Source organism: Mobula birostris, chromosome 8, assembly GCF_030028105.1.
Source record: "Mobula birostris isolate sMobBir1 chromosome 8, sMobBir1.hap1, whole genome shotgun sequence".
Taxonomy (NCBI): Eukaryota; Metazoa; Chordata; class Chondrichthyes; order Myliobatiformes; family Myliobatidae; genus Mobula; species Mobula birostris.
The window spans coordinates 99,145,396-99,170,897 of NC_092377.1; the positions used below are offsets into that span (position 1 = coordinate 99,145,396).

The 25,502-nt window shown below is 39.9% G+C and overlaps 1 protein-coding gene across 4 annotated transcripts in view; it reads right to left on the reverse strand.

Moving 5' to 3' along the window:
- Window positions 1-25,502, reverse strand: part of map3k4 (mitogen-activated protein kinase kinase kinase 4) — a 217,038-nt gene that overhangs the window by 156,898 nt on the left and 34,638 nt on the right. For all 4 annotated transcript variants that reach the window (XM_072265759.1, XM_072265760.1, XM_072265758.1 and 1 more), the window contains exon 2: window positions 8,283-8,461. In XM_072265759.1, the coding sequence (XP_072121860.1) occupies window positions 8,283-8,461 (179 nt within the window). The remainder of the gene's footprint in view (window positions 1-8,282; window positions 8,462-25,502) is intronic.

A 25,502-nucleotide genomic window follows, 5' to 3' on the forward strand; every position in this document is an offset into this window, starting at 1 on the left:
ATCTTTTTTTGATAACGTAGATTCAAAAATTTCCTCATATATCTGGCAGAATAAAAATCCTAGATTAGGTAAAAGATATCTACAGAAATCTAAAAAGGAGGGGGGGCTCGCCCTCCCAAATTTTAGATTCTATTATTGGGCAATTAATATTCGATATTTAAAATTTTGGCTACAAGATTTGGACGCATCCTTAAACCCTCATTGGGTAAATCTGGAATCTAATTCATTACAAGGGTTTTCCTTGGGTTCGGTTTTAGGAACTTTACTTCCTTTTACTTCTTTTAAATCATATAAACAAATGAACAACCCAATAGTTAAGCATACTTTACGTATATGGTTTCAATTCCGAAGATTTTTTGGGTTTAATCAATTTATTCTAGCAAGTCCCATTATATCAAATTTTCTTTTTCAACCTTCCACGATGAATCAAGCTTACTTTGATTGGAAAACCAAAGGTATAATATCTTTTCGCGATTTATTCTTGGAGAACTGTTTTATGTCTTTTGATCAACTCTCTAATAAATATAACTTACCCAGATCTCACTTTTTTAGATATCTACAGATTAGAAACTTTTTAATTACTGTCTCTCCTAATTTTCCACACCCATATCCAATGGACACTTTGGAAAAAATCTTAGATTTCAATCTTTCTCAGAAAGGTGTAATAGCAATTATATATAATATAATTATGAATCTATGTCCTGATGCCTCTAATAAAATTAAAGCTGACTGGGAAAGAGAACTTGAGATTAATATACCGACTGAAAAATGGGAAAAAATTCTTCAGTTGGTGAATTCATCCTCTGTATGTGCTAAGCATAGGTTATTACAGTTTAAAGTAGTCCACAGGGCTCATATGTCCAAAGATAAACTATCTCGTTATTACTCCTATATTAATCCAATATGTGACAGATGTCATTTCGAGATAGCTTCTTTAACCCACATGTTTTGGTCATGTCTCTTGTTGGAGAAATATTGGAAAGATATTTTTGATATTATTTCAACGGTCCTAAATATAGACTTACAACCTCATCCAATTACAGCTATCTTTGGACTACCAATGATAGACTTAAATAATTTAACCTCTTTATCACGAAGGATGATTGCATTTCTTACTTTAATAGCTAGAAGGTCCATTTTGTTGAATTGGAAAGAGATCAACCCTCCTACTGTATTTCATTGGTTTTCACAAACTATGCTGTGTTTGAATTTGGAGAAAATTAGAAGTGCAGTTTATGACCCTTCTATTAAGTTTGAAAAAACTTGGAGGCCATTCATTCAGCATTTTCATTTGATGTAATTTGATCATTTCCAAACTTGTTTTATTTCTCTGTACTGTTGTTGGAGGGGAATGGAGTCGTCAACACTGAGGTTTTCTTCTTTTCCATTTTCAAGTTGTTAGTTATGCCCAAGTCTTTTAGTTTAGTTGTTTTTTTTCCTTTGGGGATGGGTTTTTTTTTGTTTTTTTTTCTTTTTCTTTTTTTTTTGCTTTGTATTATTCGTGATTAGTTCTACATGTATGGGAGCTTTGTTAATTTCCACTATTTGGTTTTTCAATTACTTTTTTTAAGTGTAACAATGTATCTCCTATTATCTGTATTATTGCTATGTTTTGTTTCTGTATTCTGAAATTAATAAAAAGATTGAGAAAGACTTTAGTACTAGCACAACAGTTTATTAACGCGAGTAGTTAGAAGCTAAGGAAGAAAATAGTATGATTTTCACAATTCAACTAATAGCTTCATGAAGACTACACTGCTGCCTTCACTTTGGTTTTTCATGAAGCTTCTGCTCTTGCACATCTTCTACCTGCTTGCACAAAAAATTGAATGGCATATGTGCCTTTTAACAATTTGATATATGAAAGCTGTCAAATAACTTCAAATACAAACAGTTAAAAGGAATTACTCTAAGCACTGGGTTGTTAAAGAGTATGTAAAGGATATATTCACCTTAGAAGCAGTACAACAAATATCTAGCATTGTTCCTGGAATGAAAGGATTGTTTTCCATAAAACCTGAGTAAGGTAGGTCCAGCAGTGTGACTACTCGAGTCAAGTGTGAGGCTCTCCTAAGGATCCATCAATACCAACCACTCTGACCTTTGCACTTCCTCTCACCTACCTATTACTTCCCTTTCTCCTATTGTCTACTCTCTTCTCGTCAGATTCTTTCTTCACCAGTCCTTGATCTTTCCCACCCACCTGGCTTCACCTATCACCTTTTGGCTGGTCTCTTTTCCCTCCCCCCACCTTTTTATTCTGGCATCTTCCCCCTTCCTTCTCAGTCCTGAAGAAGGGTCTTGGCCCAAAATGTCAACTATTTACTCTTTTCCATAAATGCTGCCTGACCTGCTGAGTTCCTCCAGTGTCTGGTGTGTATTGCTTTGGATTTCCAGCAACTACAGATTTCTCATGTTTGTGATAGACAACCCCTTAGGTAGATGAGAGACCGACCTGGAATCCACATATTCTAGTTCAGCGCAGACAAGAGTAAGTGGTGGTAACGGTTACTGGTTGGGTCTTTTGTTTGTTCAGTTGCTCCTTTCATAGCTGCTGCTTGTTCTCTACAGTACAGCACAGGTCGTTCTCATGTAGCGCAGCTCCCACTTGAATGGATTTCCTCCAGCTGTACCTACTGAGAGCAATACTTTCCTAGTTTTTAGATACAATATTGAATTTCTTCAGGCTGATTCTGATGTCATCTTTAACGTCATCTTTTTTGCCCATCAGGGATTCGATGACCTTCCTTCAACTGGGAATAATGGATCCATGACCAAGAAGGTTATAAGAGGTCAAGGTATGATCTCCAGAAAGCCATCTCACGGGTGAAGTAGCAATTCCAAACTAGACTATTGTCAATGAAGGGTGGCCGACAGTGGCAGGGCTTGAATGCCACCACCTCTTATGAAGTAAAATCAAGCAACATTGGCAACAGTAGGATTTCACTTCCAGATGAACTCAATGTCTTCTATGTTTGCTTTGACCGTCAAATCATGGAAGAGCCATCACAAACTCCTGCAGCCTATATTGATCCTGTGATTTCAGTCTCTGAGCCCGACAATGTGAGCAACCTTTAGGAGAGTGAACCCGTGAAAAGCATCCGGCCCAAACAGGGTACCTGTGCCATTCAACTGGCTGGAGTGTTCACTGACATCTTTAGCCTCTTGCTTCAGCAGTTTGAGGTACCCAACTGCTTCAAGCAGGCTTTAATTATACCAATGCCTTAGATGTATGCATTAATCTGCCTCAATGACTATCATCCAGTAGCACTTGCATCCACAGTGCAGAAGTGTTTTGAAAGGCTGGTGACGAAACATATCAACTCCTGTCTGAGAAACTACTTGGATCCACTCCAATTTGCCTACCAGAGCAACAGGTCCACAACAGATGTCATTTCATTGGCTCTTCACTCAACCCTGTCATGTCTGAACAATAAAGATGTGTACATCAGGGTGCTCTTAGCTAGGCATTCAATACCATCATCCCCTCAAAACTAATCATTAAGCTTCAAAACCTTGGCCTCAATACCTCCTTGTGCAATTGGATCCTCACGTACAGACCCCAGGCACACCTCCTCCACAATCTCCATCAGCACAAGGCTGTGCGCTTAGCCCCCTGCTCTACTCGCTTTCTACTTATGACTGTGTGGCTAAGTATAGCCTCAATGTCAAGTTTGCTGATGACACTACTTTCGAAGGCTGAATCAAGGTGATGATGAATCAGCATAAAGGAAGGAGATTTAAAATCTGGTTCAGTGGTGCCACAACAACCTCTTACTCAATGTCAGCAAGACCAAGGAACTGATTATTGACTTCAGGAGGAGGAGACCACAGATCTATGAGGCAGTTCTCACTGGAATCAGATATCAACAACTTTAAATTCCTGTGGTATAATTTCAGAGGTCCTGTCCTGGGCCCAGCACGTAACTGTAATTAGAAGAAAGCATGACAGTGCCTCTACTTCCTTAGGAGTTTGCAAAGATTTGGCATCTAAAACTTTGACAAACTTCTATAGATGTGTGGTGGAGAGTATATTGACTGACTGCACCACAGACTGGTAGAGAAACACCAATGTCCTTGAATGAAAAATTCTAAAAATGAGTGGATATGGCCCAGACGATCATAAATAAAGTCCTCCCCACCATTGAGCAGATTACATGGAGTGTTCATTCATCCATCCAGCATCCATCCTCAGGGACCCCCACAACCCAAGACACACTCTCTTCTCACTACTGCCATCAAGAAGATTGTACAGCAGCTTCAGGACTCACACCACCAGGTTCAGGAATAGTCATTACCCCTCAAACATCAGGTACTTGAACCAAAAGGAATAACTTCAATCACCCCATCATTGAAAAGTTTCCACAACCTATGAACTCACTTTCAAGGGCTCTTCATGTTGTGTTCTAGACATTTATTGCTTTTTTATCTATTATTATTACTTCTTTATTTCTGTATTTGCTATAGTTTACTCACTGGTGAGTGGCCAAGTTGGTGTGTTCTTTCATTAATTCATTATGGTTATTATTCTATTCTGGATTTATTGAGTATGCCCACAAGAAAATGAATTGCAGGGTTGTATATGGTGCCATATATGCATTTTGATACAAAATTCACTTTGAATTCTGATGTTCTTTCAGTTGACCCTTAAAATCTTCCTAAGGATCTTTGGTGGTATTGTCTAAGGGCTTTCAGGTGTCCATGATTCAGCGTCATACAGTAATAGAAAGACTGCTTTATAAACCAAAAGTTCTGTTTGGACCTGTAGGTCAAGGTCTTCAAAGACTTTTTCCTTAATCTTGCATCGCTCCACTAGCACTACTCAGCAATTGTTCACCTTAAGAGTTAATGCCTGCTTTTGAGCAGAGAATGCTGCAAGATAAGGAAAGTGGTCTACAGTTTCAACGGTGATATCATCAACTTTTATGGAGGGATGGATAAATGGCTAGTTGGGCAGTGGCTGATATAGGGTCTGTGTCTTTTTTATATTCAAGACAAGACCCAGAGTCCTATGTCTTGGTAAAGGCATTCAGGATACACTGGAGGTATTCTTCAGAGTGTACTGCGATGGCATTGTCATCCGCATACTGAAGCTCCATGATAGTGGTGGTGCTGATCTTGTTCTTGGCCTTGAAGCAGTTGAGATTGAAAGCTTGTTGTCTGTTCTATACACAATGGAGAATCCCTATGGGAAGTTTTGGCCAGTATGATGAAGGATGGCAGCAATAATGGAAAATAGGGTGGGCACAATGAGTTTGACCTTGTTTGACTCCTGTCTTAACAGTGAAATGAATGGGGGAGAATCATGTACACTTCAGCAAGACAACAAAGCTTGACATGATGGAAGTTGTGTAGTTGGATCCCCTGGATAGAGACCTTAAATAAAAGGGAATATAGTCTAAGGATAAGAGGTCAACTATCTAGAACTGACACAGAGATAATTTTCCACAAAATTTGGAATTCCCTTCTCCAGCGAGCTCTGCAATCAACTGTGGTCAGAAAGTCCAAGATCAATAGATTTTCAGTCTCAAAGGAATTAATGAACGTGGCATTGCAAAGAGTGGCTTGTAAATTAAACCATCATCTAACTGGACAGAGTAGACTTGAAGGATCATATCATCCCCACCAGCTTCTACTTCTTGTGGCATTTTGCATCTAAATTCATAATTCTGAATTTAATTCACACTCTTTCAACATTCTATTTACTTCTCAGCCTTGTGATGGGCTCAAACTTCCACTTGTGAGCAAAACACAAATGGAACAGCGTAGAACAGATCTAACAGGACAGCCTGCAAGAATTCCTGCCTAAGGAAATACTACACCATTATTGTAATACTCCCCCAACAGATAAAACTAAATGCTGGCCAGAGTGGTATGCGTGGGAATGAGACAAGGGAATGAAACAATACAAGAGTGAAGGTACACAACCCAAAAAGACAATTTACCATCCTTAGGACATCTCAAATTAATTATAGTCAACTTTGGAAGTAGAATTACAAGTTGCCTTAGATTATACACTTTCTTCCAGTGTGGCGATTAGCTCAAATCGTTTAATGGGAATCCATCAACTACGTGGTTAGCGAATCACAATCAGGTTTAATATCACTGGCGTATGTTGCGAAATTTGTTAAATTTACAGTATCAGCACAATGGAATACAAAATAAATAAGAAAAAACTGAATTGCAGTAAGTATACATGTCTATTAAGTAATTAAAATAAGTAGTGCAAAAGAAGTAGTGAGGTACTGTTCATGGGTTCGGTGTCCATTTGGAAATTGGACAGCAGAGGGGAAGAAGCTGTTCCTGAATCACTAAGCGTGTACTTTCAGGCCTCTGTACCACCTTCCTGATGGTAAACAGTGTGAAAAAGGCATGTCCTGCGTGGTGAGGGTTCTTAATGGTGGATGCCACCTTCCTGAGGCACTACTCCTCGAAGACGTCTTGGATACTACACAGGCTGGTACCAATAATGGAGCTGACTAATCTTACAAGTTTCTGCCACTTACTTCGATCTTGTGCAGTAGCCAAACCCCACACCGCGTGCCCCCCCATACCAGACGATGAGGCAGCCAGTCAGAATGCTCTCCACTGTATATTTGCAGAAGTTTTCAAGTGTCTTAGTTGACAAACCAAATCTCCTCAAACTCCTAATGAAATATAGCCGCTGTAGTGAAGCTCTGTGCTTCAATTTTACAATCAGCTCTACCACTGAAAATGGCCCCACTGGCCAGCAAGATCTTGCCATTGGTTTACTTGCACTTATTAGCCAGCAGCATTAGTCACTGCCAAAATAGGCTGTGCAGCTATTGGGAATAGACTACAAAGAGGGCAAACTCATCCTCAAAAGTACAACCCATGTCAGAGATTGAATGGAAAAGCACAATGAAACAAGGTCATGATGAAGGGTCTCAACCTGAAACATCAAGTGTTTTTGTTCTCCGCCTGTTCCTACAGCATTCAGTATGTGTTACTCTGGATTTCCAGCATCTGCAGAACCTCTTGCATTTATGAAACAAGAATACCAAGAATGGATCAACTTCAAGAGAATGGAAAAATGATGTAGGGCTATATCTACAATTGTGGAATGCATTTCACAAGATACTTGTAAAGAGGAAAAAAAGCTTCTCCAGGAAGGTTCCTTCCTTGTCTCTTCCTTCTACCCGCACCCCCCCCCCAATCATAGGACCACTAAATAGCTCATTATTATGATCAAATGGTCTCTTGATCTCACCAATCTTCATTATGATTTTACACCTCAATGGTTACCTGCACTACACTTTCTTCATAGCTATTACATTTCCTTCTGCATTCTTTTACCTCAATGTATTGTGTAAAAATTTGATACATACGAACAACATGCATGACAAGTTTTCACCGTATTTTGGTACATATGACAATACTAAACCAATTTCAGGACTGAAGGGATGGAGATGGCTTTGAACATTGTAACAGGATCATCAACTGCCAGAGTGCTCCATTTTCCAGCATATACAAGCCCAGGATCAGCTTAGTCTTACTCCCAAGGAAGAGCACCAACTGATTAAGCAAAACAAAACAAAGGCAAACAATGTCTCTAAAGATGTACAACTTCTGACAGGGCTTTGGAAGATATGCTTTACAAAAGTGAACAGCAGCCGATCTTTAAACATTATAGGAAATGCCAGTGACAATGGTGAGGTAACCAGCTTCTGTGCATTATGGTTAAGGGACAAGTAGTTGCCAGCAGACATGGAAGAAGCCTTGTGCTGTTTCTCAAACAATGCCACCACACATTACCACCAGGACTTTGAGGGAAGCAAGTGGGAGAGAAATCTTACCTTAAATGGGTACGTATAAGAACAAAAATAAGAAATTAAAGTTACAGATCTTACTGTAGGAACCAAGTAGCCTTCTATAAACAATATCAATTGCCATCATAAACAGGATGCAGAACTATTTGTAGGAGAATCCAAGAAGATATACAAATTGGCAGACTGGAGAATAACAAGATCTTTCCCAAAACATTATGCTTCTGCAATCACAGTTCAAATGTAAAATAATTCACTGATTGACTGAAGAGCAAAAAAGCAAAAGCTTCAATGTCTACAGCTAATAAAATGTTTCCATTGCAACTTGTAGAGTGAAGTCAACATTAGAGAGTCCAGACCCACTCAGAACTATCTCACCACCTTTACCAGTAATATCTAGCATTATACAAACCCAATACCACCCTGCCAACAACTCATCTACATTGCAGTTATTGAACTACTAAAAACCAAAGTAAGACTCTACAACTTACTAACCTTTACTGCCAGAACGACTAACTGTTTTCCCCAAATTATTCCTGTGATGTTTAGTTGACATGCGTTTCATCTGCCTTTGGGTACTAGGCGGTGAAGTTCCATAAAAACCTCCAATGCTGGATTCATCAGAATAGTTCTCCAGTTCAGAATCTTCAGAAGCTACATCAGCATCATCTTCCCTGAGAAAGGAATTAAAAAAAGGCTCAACATGCTTTGCAAACCATTCATATTAAAGAGAACCATGTTGCTTTGAGCAAGAGATAAACGACTACTCATGCATATTAAAAGTACACAACTAACAAATCAAGCAACCGAACCACAATACATGGTTGGGTGGGGAACAACTTCAAAATAAGTTGTTCATTGCACAGTTGACAGCATTTCCTTTGTGATGAGCAGAATCTGAATCTACACACTAACTTACAATTTATGTGAAGTGTGATATTTACAAATGACAAGAATGCAGAAGTAGTACATAGAAAACATGCCCTATTGATAAGAAATCCTGTTTGATACTGAAGCTTTTACATGAGCAGAAAAATGAAGTTACCGTTATCTATACTAAATATTACAATGAAACATGCTTTAAAAAAACTGCACAAAGCTAAAAGCAGCCTCAAAATAAAGTGAAAGAAAGGTGGTACATGAAGCCTGCTATACCCATCTATCTGAATTACCAAGAGGCAATGATACCATAGAGATACAGCAAGCATAGCATTGAATAAAAGTTAACTGCAGCTGTGGGAGGAATTAACTGTTTAGTGGGGGTGGATGGGACAATGGAAACCACACAATAAAATATGAAAGAAGATGCAAGAAAAATTGCAATAGAAGTATGTAAAATAAAACGACATTAGACAAATACAATTTGAATGTACATGCAGTAGCCATTGAGTGCATGTTCATGGTCTTCTGCTGCTCTAGCCCATCCACTTCAAGATTCAAGGTGTTGTGTGTTCATAGACATTCTTCTGCACACCACTGTTGTAATGTGTGGTTATTTGAGTTACTGCCACCTTCCAGTCAGCTTGAAGCAGTTTGACCATTCTCCTCTGGCCTTTCTCATTAAGAAGGCATTTTTGCCACAAAACTGCCACTCATTGGATGCTTTTTGTTTCTCACAACATACTCTGTAAATTCTAGAAATGATGGGCACGTAGCCAAGTGGTTAAGGCATTGGACCAGCTACCTGAAGGTCATGAGTTTGAGCCCCAGCCGAAGGAACGTGTTGTGTCCTTGAGCAAGGCACTTAATCACACCTTGCTCTGCGACGACACTGGTGCCAAGCTGTATGGGTCCTAATGCCCTTCCCTTGGACAACATTGGTGTCGTGGAGAGGGGAGACTTGCAGCATCGGCAATTGCTGGTCTTCCATACAACCTCGCCCAGGCCTGCGCCCTGGAGAGTGAAGACTTTCCAGGCGCAGATCCATGGTCTCACAAGACTAACGGATGCCTTTATTTGTGCCTGAAAATCCCAGAGGATCAGCAGTTCCTGAGACACTCAAACCACCTCGTCTGGCGTCAGCAATCATTCCATGGTCAAAGTCACCTGAATCACATTCAGTCACCATTCTGATGATGACAACCAGGGATTTCCTACCTTCTTTGTGCTATGGATTCCTACCATTAACCATGGACCCCAGGTTGGGAACCCCTACTCTTGACAATGTCTGCATGTTTTATGCATCAAGTTTCTGCCACATAATTGGCTGATTAGATACTTGTATTAACAAGTTGGTGTATAGGTGTGCCTATAAAAGTAGCCACTGAGTGTATACCTGAATAGATACAACATTAGGCCAAATATATTATTGCATATTCGCATTGTGATTACAATTTTTGTACAGCAAATAACATCAATGACCAGGAATTTGAGGCAACATTGGAAAGCACTTCTGAGGTCAAATTTGTGAATACAAGGATAAGACATATAATCAAATTAATCAACTGAGAAAATAGAAGGTAAGTTGGACCCAGATATATTTAGGGCTTATAAGACTTGATCCTAAAACATGTCTTGTTGATGTAGAGCAATGAAAACAATTTTATTTTTTAAACTATAAAACCATAATTGTGGAATCAAGATAGAGGATAGTGAATTAGCATTTACCACTGATCAGATACAACTCTGTTAAGAAAAATAATGAGAAATATTTGAGTACACAAGGCATGTAAAGGAGAGCAAGAGGGTAACCCTAGCACATCTTATGAGGATTAGCATTTATAATTCACCAAGACTCTGCAGAGCGCAGTCAAAATAACTAACGTAATTGTTCCCTCCACATGTGTAATGAATTAGATCAATTAGGATTTCCCTGCAAAATATACTACAAGACTGCTCAAATGAATTGCCTCATCAGTCACTACTTTCTGAAACACTGTTAGTAGCTATTTTAGCACAATGTTAATGGCTGCTCAGAAACACATATAGACTAATAACACACATTAAGTGCAACAATCACTTCTAATAAAAAGCTGTTTGCACACACTGTAATTCAAAGTCCATACCTTTTAATCACACTTTTGATATTTCAAAAACTATAATCATTAAACTACTTGAAATATTGTGAACAGTTTTGGGCTCAACAAAAAATGTTGGCATTGCAGAGGGCCCAGAAGAAGCTTACGACAATAATCCCAGGAATGAAAGGGTTAACGTATGAGGAAAGTTTGATAACTCTAGCCTGAACTTGGAGTTTATAAGAATGGGGGGGGGGGGGGAGGGTGGTTCTCATTTGGGGGGAGATTGCAAATCTGGCTGAGTGGTGTCATAACAACAACCTCTTACACAATGTCAGCAAGACCAAGGAGCTGATTATAGACTTCAGGAGAAGGAAACCAAAGGTCCATGAGCCAGTCTTCACTGGAGTGTTAGAGGTGGAGAGGGTTAGCAACTTCAAAATTCCAGGTGTTATTATTTCAGAAGACCTGCCCTGGGCCCAGCATGTAAGTGCGATCATGAAGAATGCACAGCAGCTCCTTTACTTCAAGAGTTTGTGGAGATTTGGCATAACGTTAGCATTACGTCTAAAATTTTGACAAACTTCTAAAATGTTTATTGGAGAGTATACTGAGTGGCTGCATCATAGCCTGGTATGGAAATATCAATGCTCTTGAATGGAAAATCCTACAAAAAAGTAGTGGATAAACCCCAGTCCATCATGAGTTAAGCCCTCCCAACCAGTCAGCACATCTACATGAAAAGCTGTCGCAGGAAAGTAGCATCCATCATCAGGGACCCCCACCACCCAAGACATGCTCTTTTCTCACTGCTGCCGTCAGGAAGAAAGTACAAGAGCCTTAGGACTCGCACCACCAGGTTCAGAAACAGTTACCATCCTTCAACCATCAGGCTCCTGATGCCAAAGGGGATAACTTCACTCAACTTTACCTGCCCCATCATTGTAATGTCCCCACAACCAATGGACTCAATTTCAAGGAGTCTTCATCTCATGTTCTCCATATTTATTTATTTTCTTAGTATTTAGTTTATTGTCTTCTGCACTCTGGTTGAACGCCCCAGTTGGGTGGTCTTTCATTGATTCTGTTATAGTTATTCGACAGATTTATTAAGTATGCCCACAAGACAATTAATCTCAGGGGTGTGCGTGTGCACACACACACACACACACACACACAGACTTTGACAATAAAATTTACTTTGAACTTTAAAACTATTGAATATTGAAAGGCTTAGATGGAGTGATTGTGAAGAGGATGTTTCTAGTGGGGGAATCTAGAACCAGAGGAAACAGCGTCAGAGTAGAAGGACCTTCCTTTAGGACAGAGATAATGACTAATGATAATTTCTTTGGCTAGAGGGTGCTGAATATATAGACTGTATTGCCATAGACAGCTGTGGAGGCCAAGTCACTGGGTATATTTAAAGCAGAGGTTAATAGGTTCTTGATGAGTAAGGGTATCAAGGGTTACAGGGAGAAGGTGGGAGAATGGGATTGAGAGTGATAATAAATCAGCCATGATGGAATGGCAGAGCAGTCTCGATGGACGGAATGGCCTAATTCTGCTCCTATGTCTTATGTTTTAAATTATGTCACTGTAAACAATATTGTCTGCAGGTAAAACATCACAAATATTTGTCCTGCTATTGTGACGAGTTGCTGGCAGTCTCTCAGGATCTCTCCTAATGCATGCAGCTTCAAACACAAGTCTAAAATAAGAACAGCTATCTAACCACAGAACATACCAGAGGAATACCTATCTCTGTCACTCACTAGATCAACATATTCATTAGTCTATGCAGGGAGTGAACAATGGCAGAGGGTGGCTATCTTGTCCAGTTCAAAGACCTCTATTGGATCACTGCAAAACATGCTTTTCCACCTATCCAAGTGCACACTACAATTTCTTGATTCAAATCTCAAGAATGAAATTGATTGGAAATATATTTAAGACTGCTTAAGGGTTTCTGGTGAAAGGCCACCAATTCTGTAGTTTTATATCTCTGAACCATATCATAAAATTGCATTCCCAAAATATTACAGTCCCCAGCAACAGATTAGGTTAATTAACTCAATATGTCAAAGTCAAGAGTATTGCCTCTTGCCTTAAGGATGTACACATAATGACAAAATGAATAATAGTTTAAACACATTTCAAACACTTGGCCCAAAAACGCCGACTGTTTACTCCTCTCTATTAATGCTGCCTGACCTGCTGAGTTCCTCCAGTGTTGTGCTTGTGTTAATCTGGATTTCTAGCATCTGCAGAATCGCACGTTTTTTTTTAAATGATGGTCAGCAAAGAGAAATGTTCCATTGTATGTGTTTCAGTCTTCTCAGGAAGACAAAGTGTATGTTTTTCTGACTTTTTCAGACATGTTAGTTGACAATAATAGGTTGACTGCAATGAAGTTATTTCTGTCATTAAATCAAAAGTCAAAACAAACTAAATATATGCAAACAAGCCCAAGATGATTACACTCCATAACCATGCCCAGTTTTACATTTTTCAATTACAAAGATAAATGCAGAGCTACTAACCCAAGGCATAACAAGAATTATGACTCAGAGTTAGCTGGCATTTTTTTTTAAAAGAAACCTTTAGACAATAGTAATTTTCATCTCGATTCTTTTACTCTCTTAAAATTTCTGAAGTACACAGTCTAAAGTAACTAATTTACTTTCCACCACTGGAAGTTTTAGAGTAACCACAAATGGCCTGCATCGTACCAGACAGAGGGGGCTATTTATTATTCACTAGAGGGAGCCATTTATCATTCACAAGAGGACGTATAAGTTACTTCATATATACTATATGAGGTTAAGAATATTTTTAAAATCAGAAACTAAACTGGTGCTAAGCCAGCATATGACATATGTAGACCACTCATTCAATAACATCAATGGCTACTCAGATTTTCAGTCTGAATATTCTTAATATTAAAAGTGGCATCCACAGCACAAGAAAGTAAATGTTTCAGACTGCTCCTTACTTAGAAAACCTGATAAATGAGGCCACCCCCACATCACTTTCCAGTTCTAGACTTTCTGCCAGGAAAATCCTGGCCATCTTTCTCTTGTCAAGGCCTTTCAGAATCCCCTTCTTTCACCAAGACCACCTCTCATCTGGACAAGTTATGACCACACAACTCCTTCACCCTAGGAAAGAACTTAGGAAACCTTCTCTACAATAACAAAATACTGGAAACTCTCAGCTGCTCAAGCAGCATCTATGGAAAGAGAAATGGTTAATGTTTCAAGTGAAAAAGACCTGCTTCAGAACATTTTCTGGAGTTGCTTAAATGAAGCCACAACTGTTTGCACCATTTCAGGTATGATCTTGCAACCTTAGCAAGAATTCGCTTTGCTTACTTAACACAAAGCCAATTCACTCTTCAACCACTTTCTCCTTGTGGGACAATCCCTTCAATCCAGGGAATCAATATTAGTGACACCTGGATGTCTTTCTTTGGAAAGACAGCAGAATGGCACACAGTACCTCAAGCAACTTACTGACTGCCCGATATGCCGCTGGTGCTCAGGGCAGCACTAAAGGTTCTCCATCTTCATTGCTGTTTCTGTAACAACTTTTTTGACCAGTTAGGGTCGTTAGCCCTGAGCTGAACCATTGAATCTGGAGAATCGATGGACCACTCTTGCTCTAGCCTCTACCCTTTGACCTGTTTGGCATGGGTGACCCTATCAAGAATTAAAACACGAGGCCCTGACTCCAGCCAACATAGCTCTCCGGGTCACTGAGACACGCAAGCCTCCAAACCCTACGACAAGGTTGTGATCCTCTTGGAGGACTTCAAGTGAGGACTCGGTAAAATCCAATACAACCTCAGCAAGGGTTTCCTTTTGTACTAAGATCACTTTTGCAGCAAAGACCAGTAAACCACGTACCTTCTTAATAGCTTGCTCTATCCATTTTTATCGGCATATCATGAGACAGCTCACCAAGATCACGACGCACCAACATTTTAGTTCAAAAGACATTCTATTTTTGAATTCTTCCTACAAAAATAGGAAGTACATGAACAAACATCTGCCCAAATTATGCATTATTGTTCAGGGGAAAACACAACTTTAACCTTGTTCACAAGGATGAAATTGGAACTCTGAATTGGAGCAATTTCCATTTAATGCAGTATTGCAAGACACCTTATATTAGGTTTAGATTATCCATTTCAACAATGCTGAATTACAGCTGTTGGCGTAACGAAAATTCAATAAAGGATTCACCAATCACTACACAAAAATCTGACCTATGGAACAAAATGGTTAGCGCGATGTTATTACTATTTGGCACAGCAGTGTTCGGAGTTCAACTTTGGTGCCATTTGTAAAGAGTTAGAACATACTCCCCCTGTGACTGCATACGTTTCCTCCGGGTGCTCTGCTTTCCTTCCACAGTCCAAGTAGCAAATTCCAGGTGGTCATAGTAAATTGCCCTGATTAGGATAGTGTATTTAGGTGGGTTGCTGGGCGGTGTGGCTCATTGCGCTGGAAGGGCCAGTTCCGTTCTCTATCGCTAAATAAATAAAGTTGCTCTCACCAAATCTATGTGGAAGTAAATTCATAAACAAAATTTATTATGTTCAATTCATGTTTCTTGCTACATATGCAGACGATACAGTTGCACATTTTGGATTTCATCAAGTACTATTATTGCCAGGGTGGAGATACCTCTCTTACCAAAGGAGGTGTAGGGTTCTCCTTCCCTCCGTTAGTCTGCAGATCAGCATTGGTCAAGGTGTAGCAACAGCTTCGCACCCCCCCTCCCCCCATCGGGGGTCACGTGAAGACAGAGGAGCAGGTGATGGATGGCTGCATAAGCAGCTGGTGCATATCACAAGTCCTGGTTATGTGACAACTGACGCCAGGCAGACAATCTCTGAATAGTATTGATAATGGCTGGGGTCACCTATCTTGTAAAGACACCGCCCAGAAGGCAATGGCGTACCACTTCTGCAGAAAAATTTACTGAGAAAAATCATGGTCACGGAAAGACCAAGATGTCTTCGTCTTTCAACACACCACATAATGAACAAACCATTATCTAAGGAAGCAATGGTAGCAATCTGGGCAGGGTCCCTGCACAACACTTCATGAATCAAATGTCCTCATTCCAAACCAATACATTGTGAAGACTTTCAGCCATCACAGAATTTAAAAGAATGTTGCTAAATATAATGCAAACAAGAGGAATTCTGCAGATGCTGGAAATTCAAGCAACACACATCAAAGTTGCTGGTGAACGCAGCAGGCCAGGCAGCATCTCTAGGAAGAGGTACAGTCGACGTTTCAGGCCGAGACCCTTCGTCAAGACTAACTGAAGGAGTCCTGACGAAGGGTCTCGGCCTGAAACATCGACTGTACCTCTTCCTAGAGATGCTGCCTGGCCTGCTGCGTTCACCAGCAACTTTGATGTGTGTTGCTTGCTAAATATAACGGTTGCTGAGGTTGAATTTCCACTTCAAAAGAAAAATGGTTTTGAATATCCAGCATTAAGCAGTTAACTGGCCACGTCCAGAGAAATGCAGTCTTCTACTCCACCTGAGGACCAGCCCCCAAAACACCTACACCATGCTAATGGATTCCAGGTGAAGCAACAAGGATTTTAGCTCTTAGGCTTAGAAATCTGCACAGAGAACCTACACTAAGATAGCTCCAGTGTATCTATCTATGGGAGAAAATGGATAACCAAAAAGTAGATGTCACTCAACTCAGTTAAATATACATTAACTGTTCTACAGTAAAACTGCTGTGCATTTGCCATGTTACTATGAAAAATAAAAGAGGTATCTTCCATCCTTGACTGCACTGGTAAACAAGTCATCTTCCATCCTGCTAGTTTACCTACAAAGATGATCAGAAAATAAACCAAGCAGGAATCATACAGAACAAACTTTATATGCAAGTACACTGATATGGAGATCAAGCTTCACCTCCAAATCCAGATTTAAATCTGGATGAAAGATTTTACTTGGATTGAAAATTAAAGCCTATACTGCAATAGCATGACAGTTACCAGCAAGTGGGTGCACACGCTACATTAGACAGCATGGAGTTCTGTTCTTCCTATTGCAAGGCATTCTTTTAATGCACTCATTCTAAATCACCAGTTGCCTGACCGCACATTTTCAGGGTCTGAGGAAATCATAACTGTTTGCATAATCCCGTACAGTAGAGAGGTCACATCATCAGTTGTCAGTTACAATTTTGAAGTATAACCTGAAGCACTTCAAAACAATTCAGATATGAGAAAAGACACTCAGCTATCCAATAAGTCCTGAATCACGAAAGGCCCTGAGATATTAAGCGTTATTGTAAAACCAGTAATAGGAGGTATCATCCCACCTTCCTTCATGGAAGCAAAATGATCCATTGAGTGTAGAGTTAAAGAGGATTTTTTTATGAACCAATATAACATGGACCAGAATTTTGTCTATAGGTTTGAACATGTACTGTATATCAGCTGCAGGTTGGATACCAGGAAAAAATGAGTTCCAGTCAGACTGGGCTGGCAAGGCTGTTCTTTATAAATAAGAGAACCAGATGTTCAACACAGTTATGTGTAAATGGGCTGATTGCTCCCAGTCCTATTAACGCAGTGAATCATAAGAATGCAAACAAATCTTTGGGAAAGGTGCAGAGGACTCTTACCTCAATGCTAAAATTATGAAGCATCAAAGGATTATGCTGCAAGAAGCCAGAGACAGAATATACCCTGGGTGAAAGCCTTCACCTATTTTTGACTATTTTTCTCTCAACTCCCATTAACTCCTGCAAGATTTTACCATTCACCTGATTACAAGGGGAAATTTACAAAACCAATTTAACCATCCTAATCCTTACATTTTGTGAATATGGGAGGAAACTTAAGCACCCAGTGAAAACCCACACAGGCATGAGGAGAGTTTGCAAACTCCAGTGAGACTGCATTTTGGCCAGATTTGGGAACAGCTTCTGTCCAACTGTGATAAGACTGCGGGACGGATCCTGACCCGGATCTGGGCCGTACCCTCCAAATATCCGGACCTAACTCTCGGTTTTTTTGCACTAACTTACTTTCTATTTTTCTATTTTCTATTTATGATTTATAATTTAATTTTTTTAATATTTACTATCGATTTGTAATCCAGGAAGCCGGATGTGCAGAATCAAATATCGCTGTGATGATTGTACATTCTAGTATCAATTGTTTGGCGACAATAAAGTATGAAGTATTTAATAGAATCTGGGTCACTGGAGCTGTACGACAGCAGTTCCACATCATCCTCCGTTCGGGAAAAGTTACACTTTTCCAGAAGACTGCAAATCTAACTCTTTATTCAAAGCAGATTGGAGACCAAAATTGTAGATATGAGTCTGACATCTGCCATTAGTTATGTCAAGTTACAGCAAGATGTGAAAAAAAATCATAATTTAAGCAATCAATCTGGCTTTGTGAAGTGGGGAGTGCACTTTTTATATTACAGTTTGTCAAAAACATAACAGGAAGGTGGATAAAAAGGAACATGCATCTGTGATGCATTTGGATTTGCAGAAGATAAACAAAAAGGTTACTCCACAAAGAATTCATGAAGAAGTATTAGCATGCAAGATTGGCTAACCAACAGAGAAATGCTGGGATGAATAGATCATTTTCAGTCTTGTGGAGAGCCACAGAATCAGTGCCAGGCCTTTGACCATTTACATCAATAACTTAGTTGGAAGGACCAAATGAATTGCAGCCAACTTTATGCACGATTTTAAGATGGGCTGGAGAGCAACTTGCAAAGGAACATAAGATGGGTGAAACAAGCAGACAAACACTTAGAAGCTGGAGTACAGACAGTCCCCAAGTTACAACAGGGCTCTGTTCCTGAGAACTGCTCACGTCAGAAATAAAAGTACGTGGGCGAAGATCACAGGAACTCAGTGATGGAAGAATGAGCAGGCACAGGAAGAACGCCCACCAGCCACCCTCACTTACTCAGTGAGGGAGAGAATCTGCTTACCGCCCCCACTGCTGCTCGGGCAAGACCCAGCTCCCAATTATTACTGCTCAGTGAGCGGTTGGGTGGGGAGGAGGCGTGGAAGTTCACAACCAGCAAGAAATGCTTACAAATTCAAACCAACCCATCCCAACAGTTTCCCACATATTATTTCATAAAAAGAGTACACCACTTGCATACGTAAAAGATCCCATCCCAAACACACCGATTTTAGATGATAGCGCTGTGCACCCCCCTCCTCCATTTTCATTTGGTAATTACTGTAAAAACTGTTGGATATGATGAGCACTGCTTTTTACAGTACTTGTGTAACAATTAGAGAGGAAAGCAATGCACCAAGATTCATCACATTTCTAACTTCCTATTTACCAAATCACAAAAGCTGAAGGAATAAATGTTATAAAAGTAGAAATGAACAGGTTTTTAAGCTTTTAAAATGAGGGCATATTTCCTGTTGCAAAGAATTTATTGCACCCAAAGTCTCAGCTGATATTCATGTTCCATACATGTGTCCTCTCAGATGCATCTGATCTTCATTTACTTAGCTTCTTAAATAACCGCAAGTGACAACAAGTTCAGTATAAAACTATTGTTCAGGTAAACAAAACAAATGTTTTCTCTTTCCCCGATCTGACAAAGGGTCTTCAATCTGAATGAGAGGGTTGATTTCTCATTCCATGGACATTTACGGATTAATCATCACTGAGGAGACACAAAAAGTATACAACACTGCTTTGATAGAACAAAATAAGGCATGAGACTCCTCCAAATGGAATTTACCCCAAAAGCAGAAGTCTTCCTAAATCTATCTCCTACCTTCTCCTGCACTTCCCCCAAATCTCACATCACAAATCGTCGTGGCAGGCTACTCTCATCCTGTTAGCCACTAAATGCACCTTTTAGTCATCGCCATCTACAGTTGCAAGAAAAAGTTAATGCAGAAAACCAGGTAATTGTAAAGGGCTCACAAACTTTTTCTTGCAACTGTATGGATGTCTTTCGGAAACTTTAACAGTGTTTCGAACTATTTGAACAGCCAGCCTTACTACAGCCAAATAATAATATTCTATTCACAATAGATAGAATTCAACAACTTAACCATGATTTAGGGTTCTATTATAATATTAACCAGATTGGCAACAGAAAGACTGCAATCTTCTGTACTGCCACCACTGTACTTTCTAATAGATTAATTTGTATTTACACACAGGTAGTAACATACCTAGTAGGAAACTTTCAGACAAAGTCCCTACTTTGAACATTTTTCTTAAAACAGTAAAGTAGGCAAGTTCCAGTAATTATTTTTAGCCAACTTCCACTTTAGATCAACATAATTCTCAGTTTTTCAAAAGCTGTTTCTTTTCACTAGATCATACAGCTAATTGGACTAGAGGCTCTTTCCCACTGACCACACTCTACTACTCTTCTTACAAATTCCAATAAAGTGACTGCCCCTCTCATGTGGTATCACAAGCACTTGGCAAACATCTTTTCTTTCAATAACCCACTGCTGCTGCTCTCCCCAGTATGCAAAACCATTTTCGAAATCAGACGATTTCAAAACTTTTGGCTTTGAATCCAAATAGCTAAACATACATTGCCTTGCCTCAAATGCTATTTTTAACATCACAGCCATAATTTCCCAGACTGAATTTGTGCTTACCTCAATATATCCTTATGCCAAAATACAAAGATCAAACATACAAACACAGAGCACAAATCTTCCATGTGCAGCAAGATTCTCCGGAACTTTTTACTTGCACAATACAGTGCAGCAGCATGTTGTAATGTAAAATGTTTGAACAGTCAGCCAAAGTAAGAACAGGTGACAATAATAGAGAACAGATCATTTAGAAATCTTACTGCAATATCTTGAGGCAATTCAAAGTGCAAATAAATGCTATTTTGTTTAAACTAGAAACAAGTTTCAATGCACAGCTTTCTTTTTGTATTCGGGACAGTAAAGTAACAAGTGCAGAGAGAAAACAATGGAACAAAGATGTAGTTTCCCCTATATATAAGGATAAGGAACTCAGGATACATCAAGTGGGGAAAGTATATTTAAATATCTATTGCTAATATAAAGGATTATTATAAATGTATCGACAGGGAGAAAAGTCTTGCACAAAGTTGTATAGACTGGAAACCGAGTGAATGAAGCATTTTGTAAATCAGCAAAAATGTTTTCAAGTATTTTAGGCTTTTATGTTTGAGGGATGCAAATGTTTGTAAATAATCTGACAAAATTCCAAAGATTATTAGTTGTGAATTTGCAGCAATTATACAGCTGGATCTGCACCAAGCAGAAAGTGAAGACTAGTTTAAGCATTGAGAAATCAACATTGGAGACACAAAAAGCTGCAGGTGCCTGAATCCAGGAATCCAGAAACACTGTGGGTAAAGCAGCATATGTGGAGGGAAAGAAACTGTATTGGAATAACCAATCTCAAGAAGGATTTGAGAATATTCCCAAATATTCTCTCCAACTTTTGTCACAGCCGAACTCAGAATAGTGTCTATTTTGGCATTTTGTCAGTACGTAGATGAACATAAAACTGTACAGCACAGGAACAGGCCCTTTTACCCACGATATTGGGCCAGACTAACTAAATGAATGATTAAGCACCCTACTGAACTCATCTCCTCTGCCAACACGATGTCCATACCCTCACATCTACTGCACGTTCCTGTGCCTAGGTGACTCCTGAGCGCCTCTATCGTATTTGCCTCCACACCAGCCAAGACATTCCAAACAAAAACAAACTTGCTCTGCACATCTTCTCTGCATTTACCCCCCTTGTCTTAAATATATGCCCTCTGATTTTAGACATGTCAATCCTGGGAAAAAGATACTGGCAGTCTGTCTAACCCTCTCATAAACTTACCAGTTCTCCTCTCAGCCTCCACCAGTCCAAAGAAAACAACCTAATTTTGTCCAACCCCTCCTTTTAACACATGCCCTCTAATCCAGGCAGCGTCCTGGTGAATCTCTTTTGCACCCTCTCCAAGCCCTCAACTCGACATCCTTCCTATAATGGGGCGACCAGAACCGAATGCAATATTTCATATGAGGCCTGACAGGCTGCATCACTGTCTGGTATGGAGGGGCTACTGCACAGGACTGAAAGAAGCTGTAGAAGGTTGTAAATCTAGTCAGCTCCATCTTGGGCACTTGCCTACAAAGTACCCAGGACATCTTCAGGAAGCGGTGTCTCAGAAAGGCAGCGTCCGTTATTAATGACCTCCAGCACCCAGGGCATGATCTTTTCTCACTGTTACCATCAGGTAGGAGATACAGAAGCCTGATGTCGCACACGCAGCGATTCAGGAACAGCTTCTCCCCCTCTGCCATCCGATTCCTAAATGGACATTGAATCTTTGAACACTACCTCACTTTTTTAAAATATACAGTATTTCTGTTTTTGCACTTTTTAAAATTTATTCAATATACATGTACTGTAATTGATTTACTTATTTATTTTTTTATTTTATTTAAATTTTTTCACTGCAAAATTATGTATTACATTGAACTGCTGCTGCTAAGTTGACAAATTTCACATCACATGCCAGTGATAATAAACCTGATTCTGGTTCTAATTAGAGTTTAATAAAGCTGAAACATAATTTACCAGCTCTTCAACACGATACCTCAGCTAATGAAAAGTATGCTGTATGCCTCCTTTACTACTCTAGCAACCTGTCCAGCCACTTACAGGAAGCTATGGATGTAGTCCCCAAGAACTCACTGTACATCAATACTGTTAAGGGTCTTACCCATAATAGTGTACTTACTTTTCATTTGATCTCAAGTTCAACAGCTTACATTTGGCCAGGTTACTCATCTGCCATTCCTCCACCCATATCTGTAATTGGTCTATATTCCACTGTAATCTGTGCCAGTATTCATCCTATCCACAACATTACCAGTCACTGCATCATTGGCAAACTTACTTACCCACTCATCTATGTTTTCATCATTTTTATAAATTACACAAACAGAGGTCCCAGTACAGATCACTGATGAACACCACAAACCTCCTGGGAGAATAAGTCCCATTGACTACTATTCCCTATCTTCTATGTGCAAGCCAATTCTGAATAAAAATGGTTAACTCACCGTGCATCCATGCACCTTAATCTTTTGGACAAGCGTAAGGTACCTTATCAAATGCCTTCCTAAAATTCATTTTGACAATTATAGCTCTACCTTCATCACATCCTCAAAAAAGCTCAATCAGGTTAGTAACAATGGCTTGCCCTGCACAAAGTAACACTGACTGCCCCATAGATTTACACTTAGGCTGTGGTTTTCCAATTGTTCATAAATCCTGTCCAATAATTTCCCTACCATTGATGTGAGACTAACCAGTTTAGTTTCTAGGATTATCCCAATTTCTCTACTTAAGCAAAGGAACATTAGCAATTTGTCAGTCCATCAGGACTTTGTCTACAGCTAGAGAAGACACAAAAATATCGCTCAAGCCCCCAGTAATCTAATTCCTTGCTTCTCTCAAATACCTGGAGTGTATTCCATCAAGTCCTTAGTGACTTACCCGCATTAGCATTATTTAAGGGACCCAACACTTCTTCATCTTGAAATGTCTTAGCAGATCGGAATCAGGTTTACTATCACTGAGATATGGTGTGAAATTTGTTGTTTTGCAACAGCAGTACATTGCAATACATAAAATACACAACTTACAGTAAGTATACATAAAAAATTAAATTGAATAAGTAGTGCAAAAAGTGAGGTGCTGTTCATGGGTTCATTACCCATTCAGAAATCTGATGGCGTAGAGCAAGAAGCTGTTCCTAAAGCACTGAGTGCGTGTCTTCAGACTCCGGTACCTTCTCCTTGATGACAGCAATGAGAAAAGGGCACACCTAGGGTGATCCGGATACCCAGTGGTGGATGCCGCCTTTTGGAGGCACCGTCTTTCGAATGTGTCCTCTACACTGGGGAGGCAAGTGCTCATGATGGAGCTGGCTGAGTTTACAACTTCCTGCAGCTTTTTCCAAACCTGTACAGTGACCTTTCCATAGCAGACAGTGATGCAACCAGTTAGAAAGTTCTCCACGATATACCTGTAGAAATTTGTGAGTGTCTTTGGTGAAATAGCAAGTCTTTTCAAACTCCTAATGAAATATAGCTGCTGTCATGCCTTCTTTGTCATTGCATCAATATGTTGGACCCAGGTTAGATCTTCAGAGATGTTGACACCCACCCAGAAACTCTAAACTGCTCACCCTTTCCACTGCTGATCCCTTGATGAGGACTGGTGTATGTTCCTTCAACTTCCCTTCCTGAAATTCACAATCAATTCCTTCGTTTTACTGACACTGAGTGCAAGGTTGTTGTTGCAACGCCACTCAACCAGCTTATCCATCTTGCTCCTGTACAACCCATCACCATCTGAAATTCTGCCAACAACAGCATTGTCAGCAAATTTATAAATGCCATTTGAGCTGTGCTCAGCCACACAGTCGTGGGTGTGGAAAGAGTACAGCAATGGACTAAACACGCATCCTTGAGTGTTCATTGTCAGCAAGAGAAAATGGTGTTTCTGATCTGCATAGACTGTGGTCTCCTGGTGGGGAAATCAAAGGTTCAGTTGCAGAGGGAGGTACAGAGGACAAGGGTTTTTGAATCTGTTGATTAAAATATGAAGGTATGATTGCGATGAAGGTATGATTAGCACATTCCACACTGATTTCTCTATCTTCCGTATTGATGCAAAGTACTAATTTAGGACCTTACCACATCCTCTGTGTCAAACCACATGCTCCCTCCTTTATCCTTGAGTGGTCCCACCCACTCTGGTTATCCTTGGCTCTTGATGTATGTACAGAATTCCTTGGGATTCTCTTTAATCCTATTTGGCAAGAACTTTTCATTCCCCCTCCTGGCTTTCCTAATTCCCTTCTGGAGTTATTTTCTGACTTCTTTTAATCAAGGGCTCCATTCGAATTTAGCTTTCTAAATATTAAATATGCTTCCTTTTTCTTCTTGACTAAATTCACTACTTCCCTCAATTTGCAAAGTTCCCTTAGCTTGCTATTCTTGCCCTCCTTACTGGGATATACTTGTCCCGAAATCTGTGCAGTTGGGTCTTTAAACATTCTCCACAGGATATGACCTGTTGATAGAAGCCACCGAAGAACAATCAGAGCTACTGATAGAGGGTAGGTAAATGACGCCAACATTAACTTCATGTGGTTTTGAGGATTTTGCAGAGAAAGCATTAGTGGTACTGTACATCTCCCATGAAATAATGGAATAGGTTCCAACTTAAAAACAATATCATCGTGAATTTTCTTAACTGTTGTACAGCACGGGCCTGATATGCAAGGCCTATCCTCCAGTGCTGGCTGCACATTACGGTGGATCTCCTTAATGGAGAATGCCTGTGCGTGAGCAGGCTGACTGCCACAAGGTTCTTGACAGGTCAGGGTCCAGGTTCAGTGGCATGGAGTGCAAGACAACTGGGGACCCTAACTGCTGCACCCTTCCTCAGCCTTCACTGTTATCGTAACATGTCATCATCTTCCGCCAGCTCCACCATTGAGGCCTTGGTTGCATCTCTGTCTAAAACCTTCCCTCTGATCTTACCACCAGTGGTAACCCACCACGAGCTAAACTTCAGAAGCCATCGTTCTCGGGATCTCAGGAATTCACAAGTCTCTCCTCGACATCAAGATGATGATCCTCAAAGCCTACATATTATAGCTCAAAGAGAAAAGGCAGAATGCCTG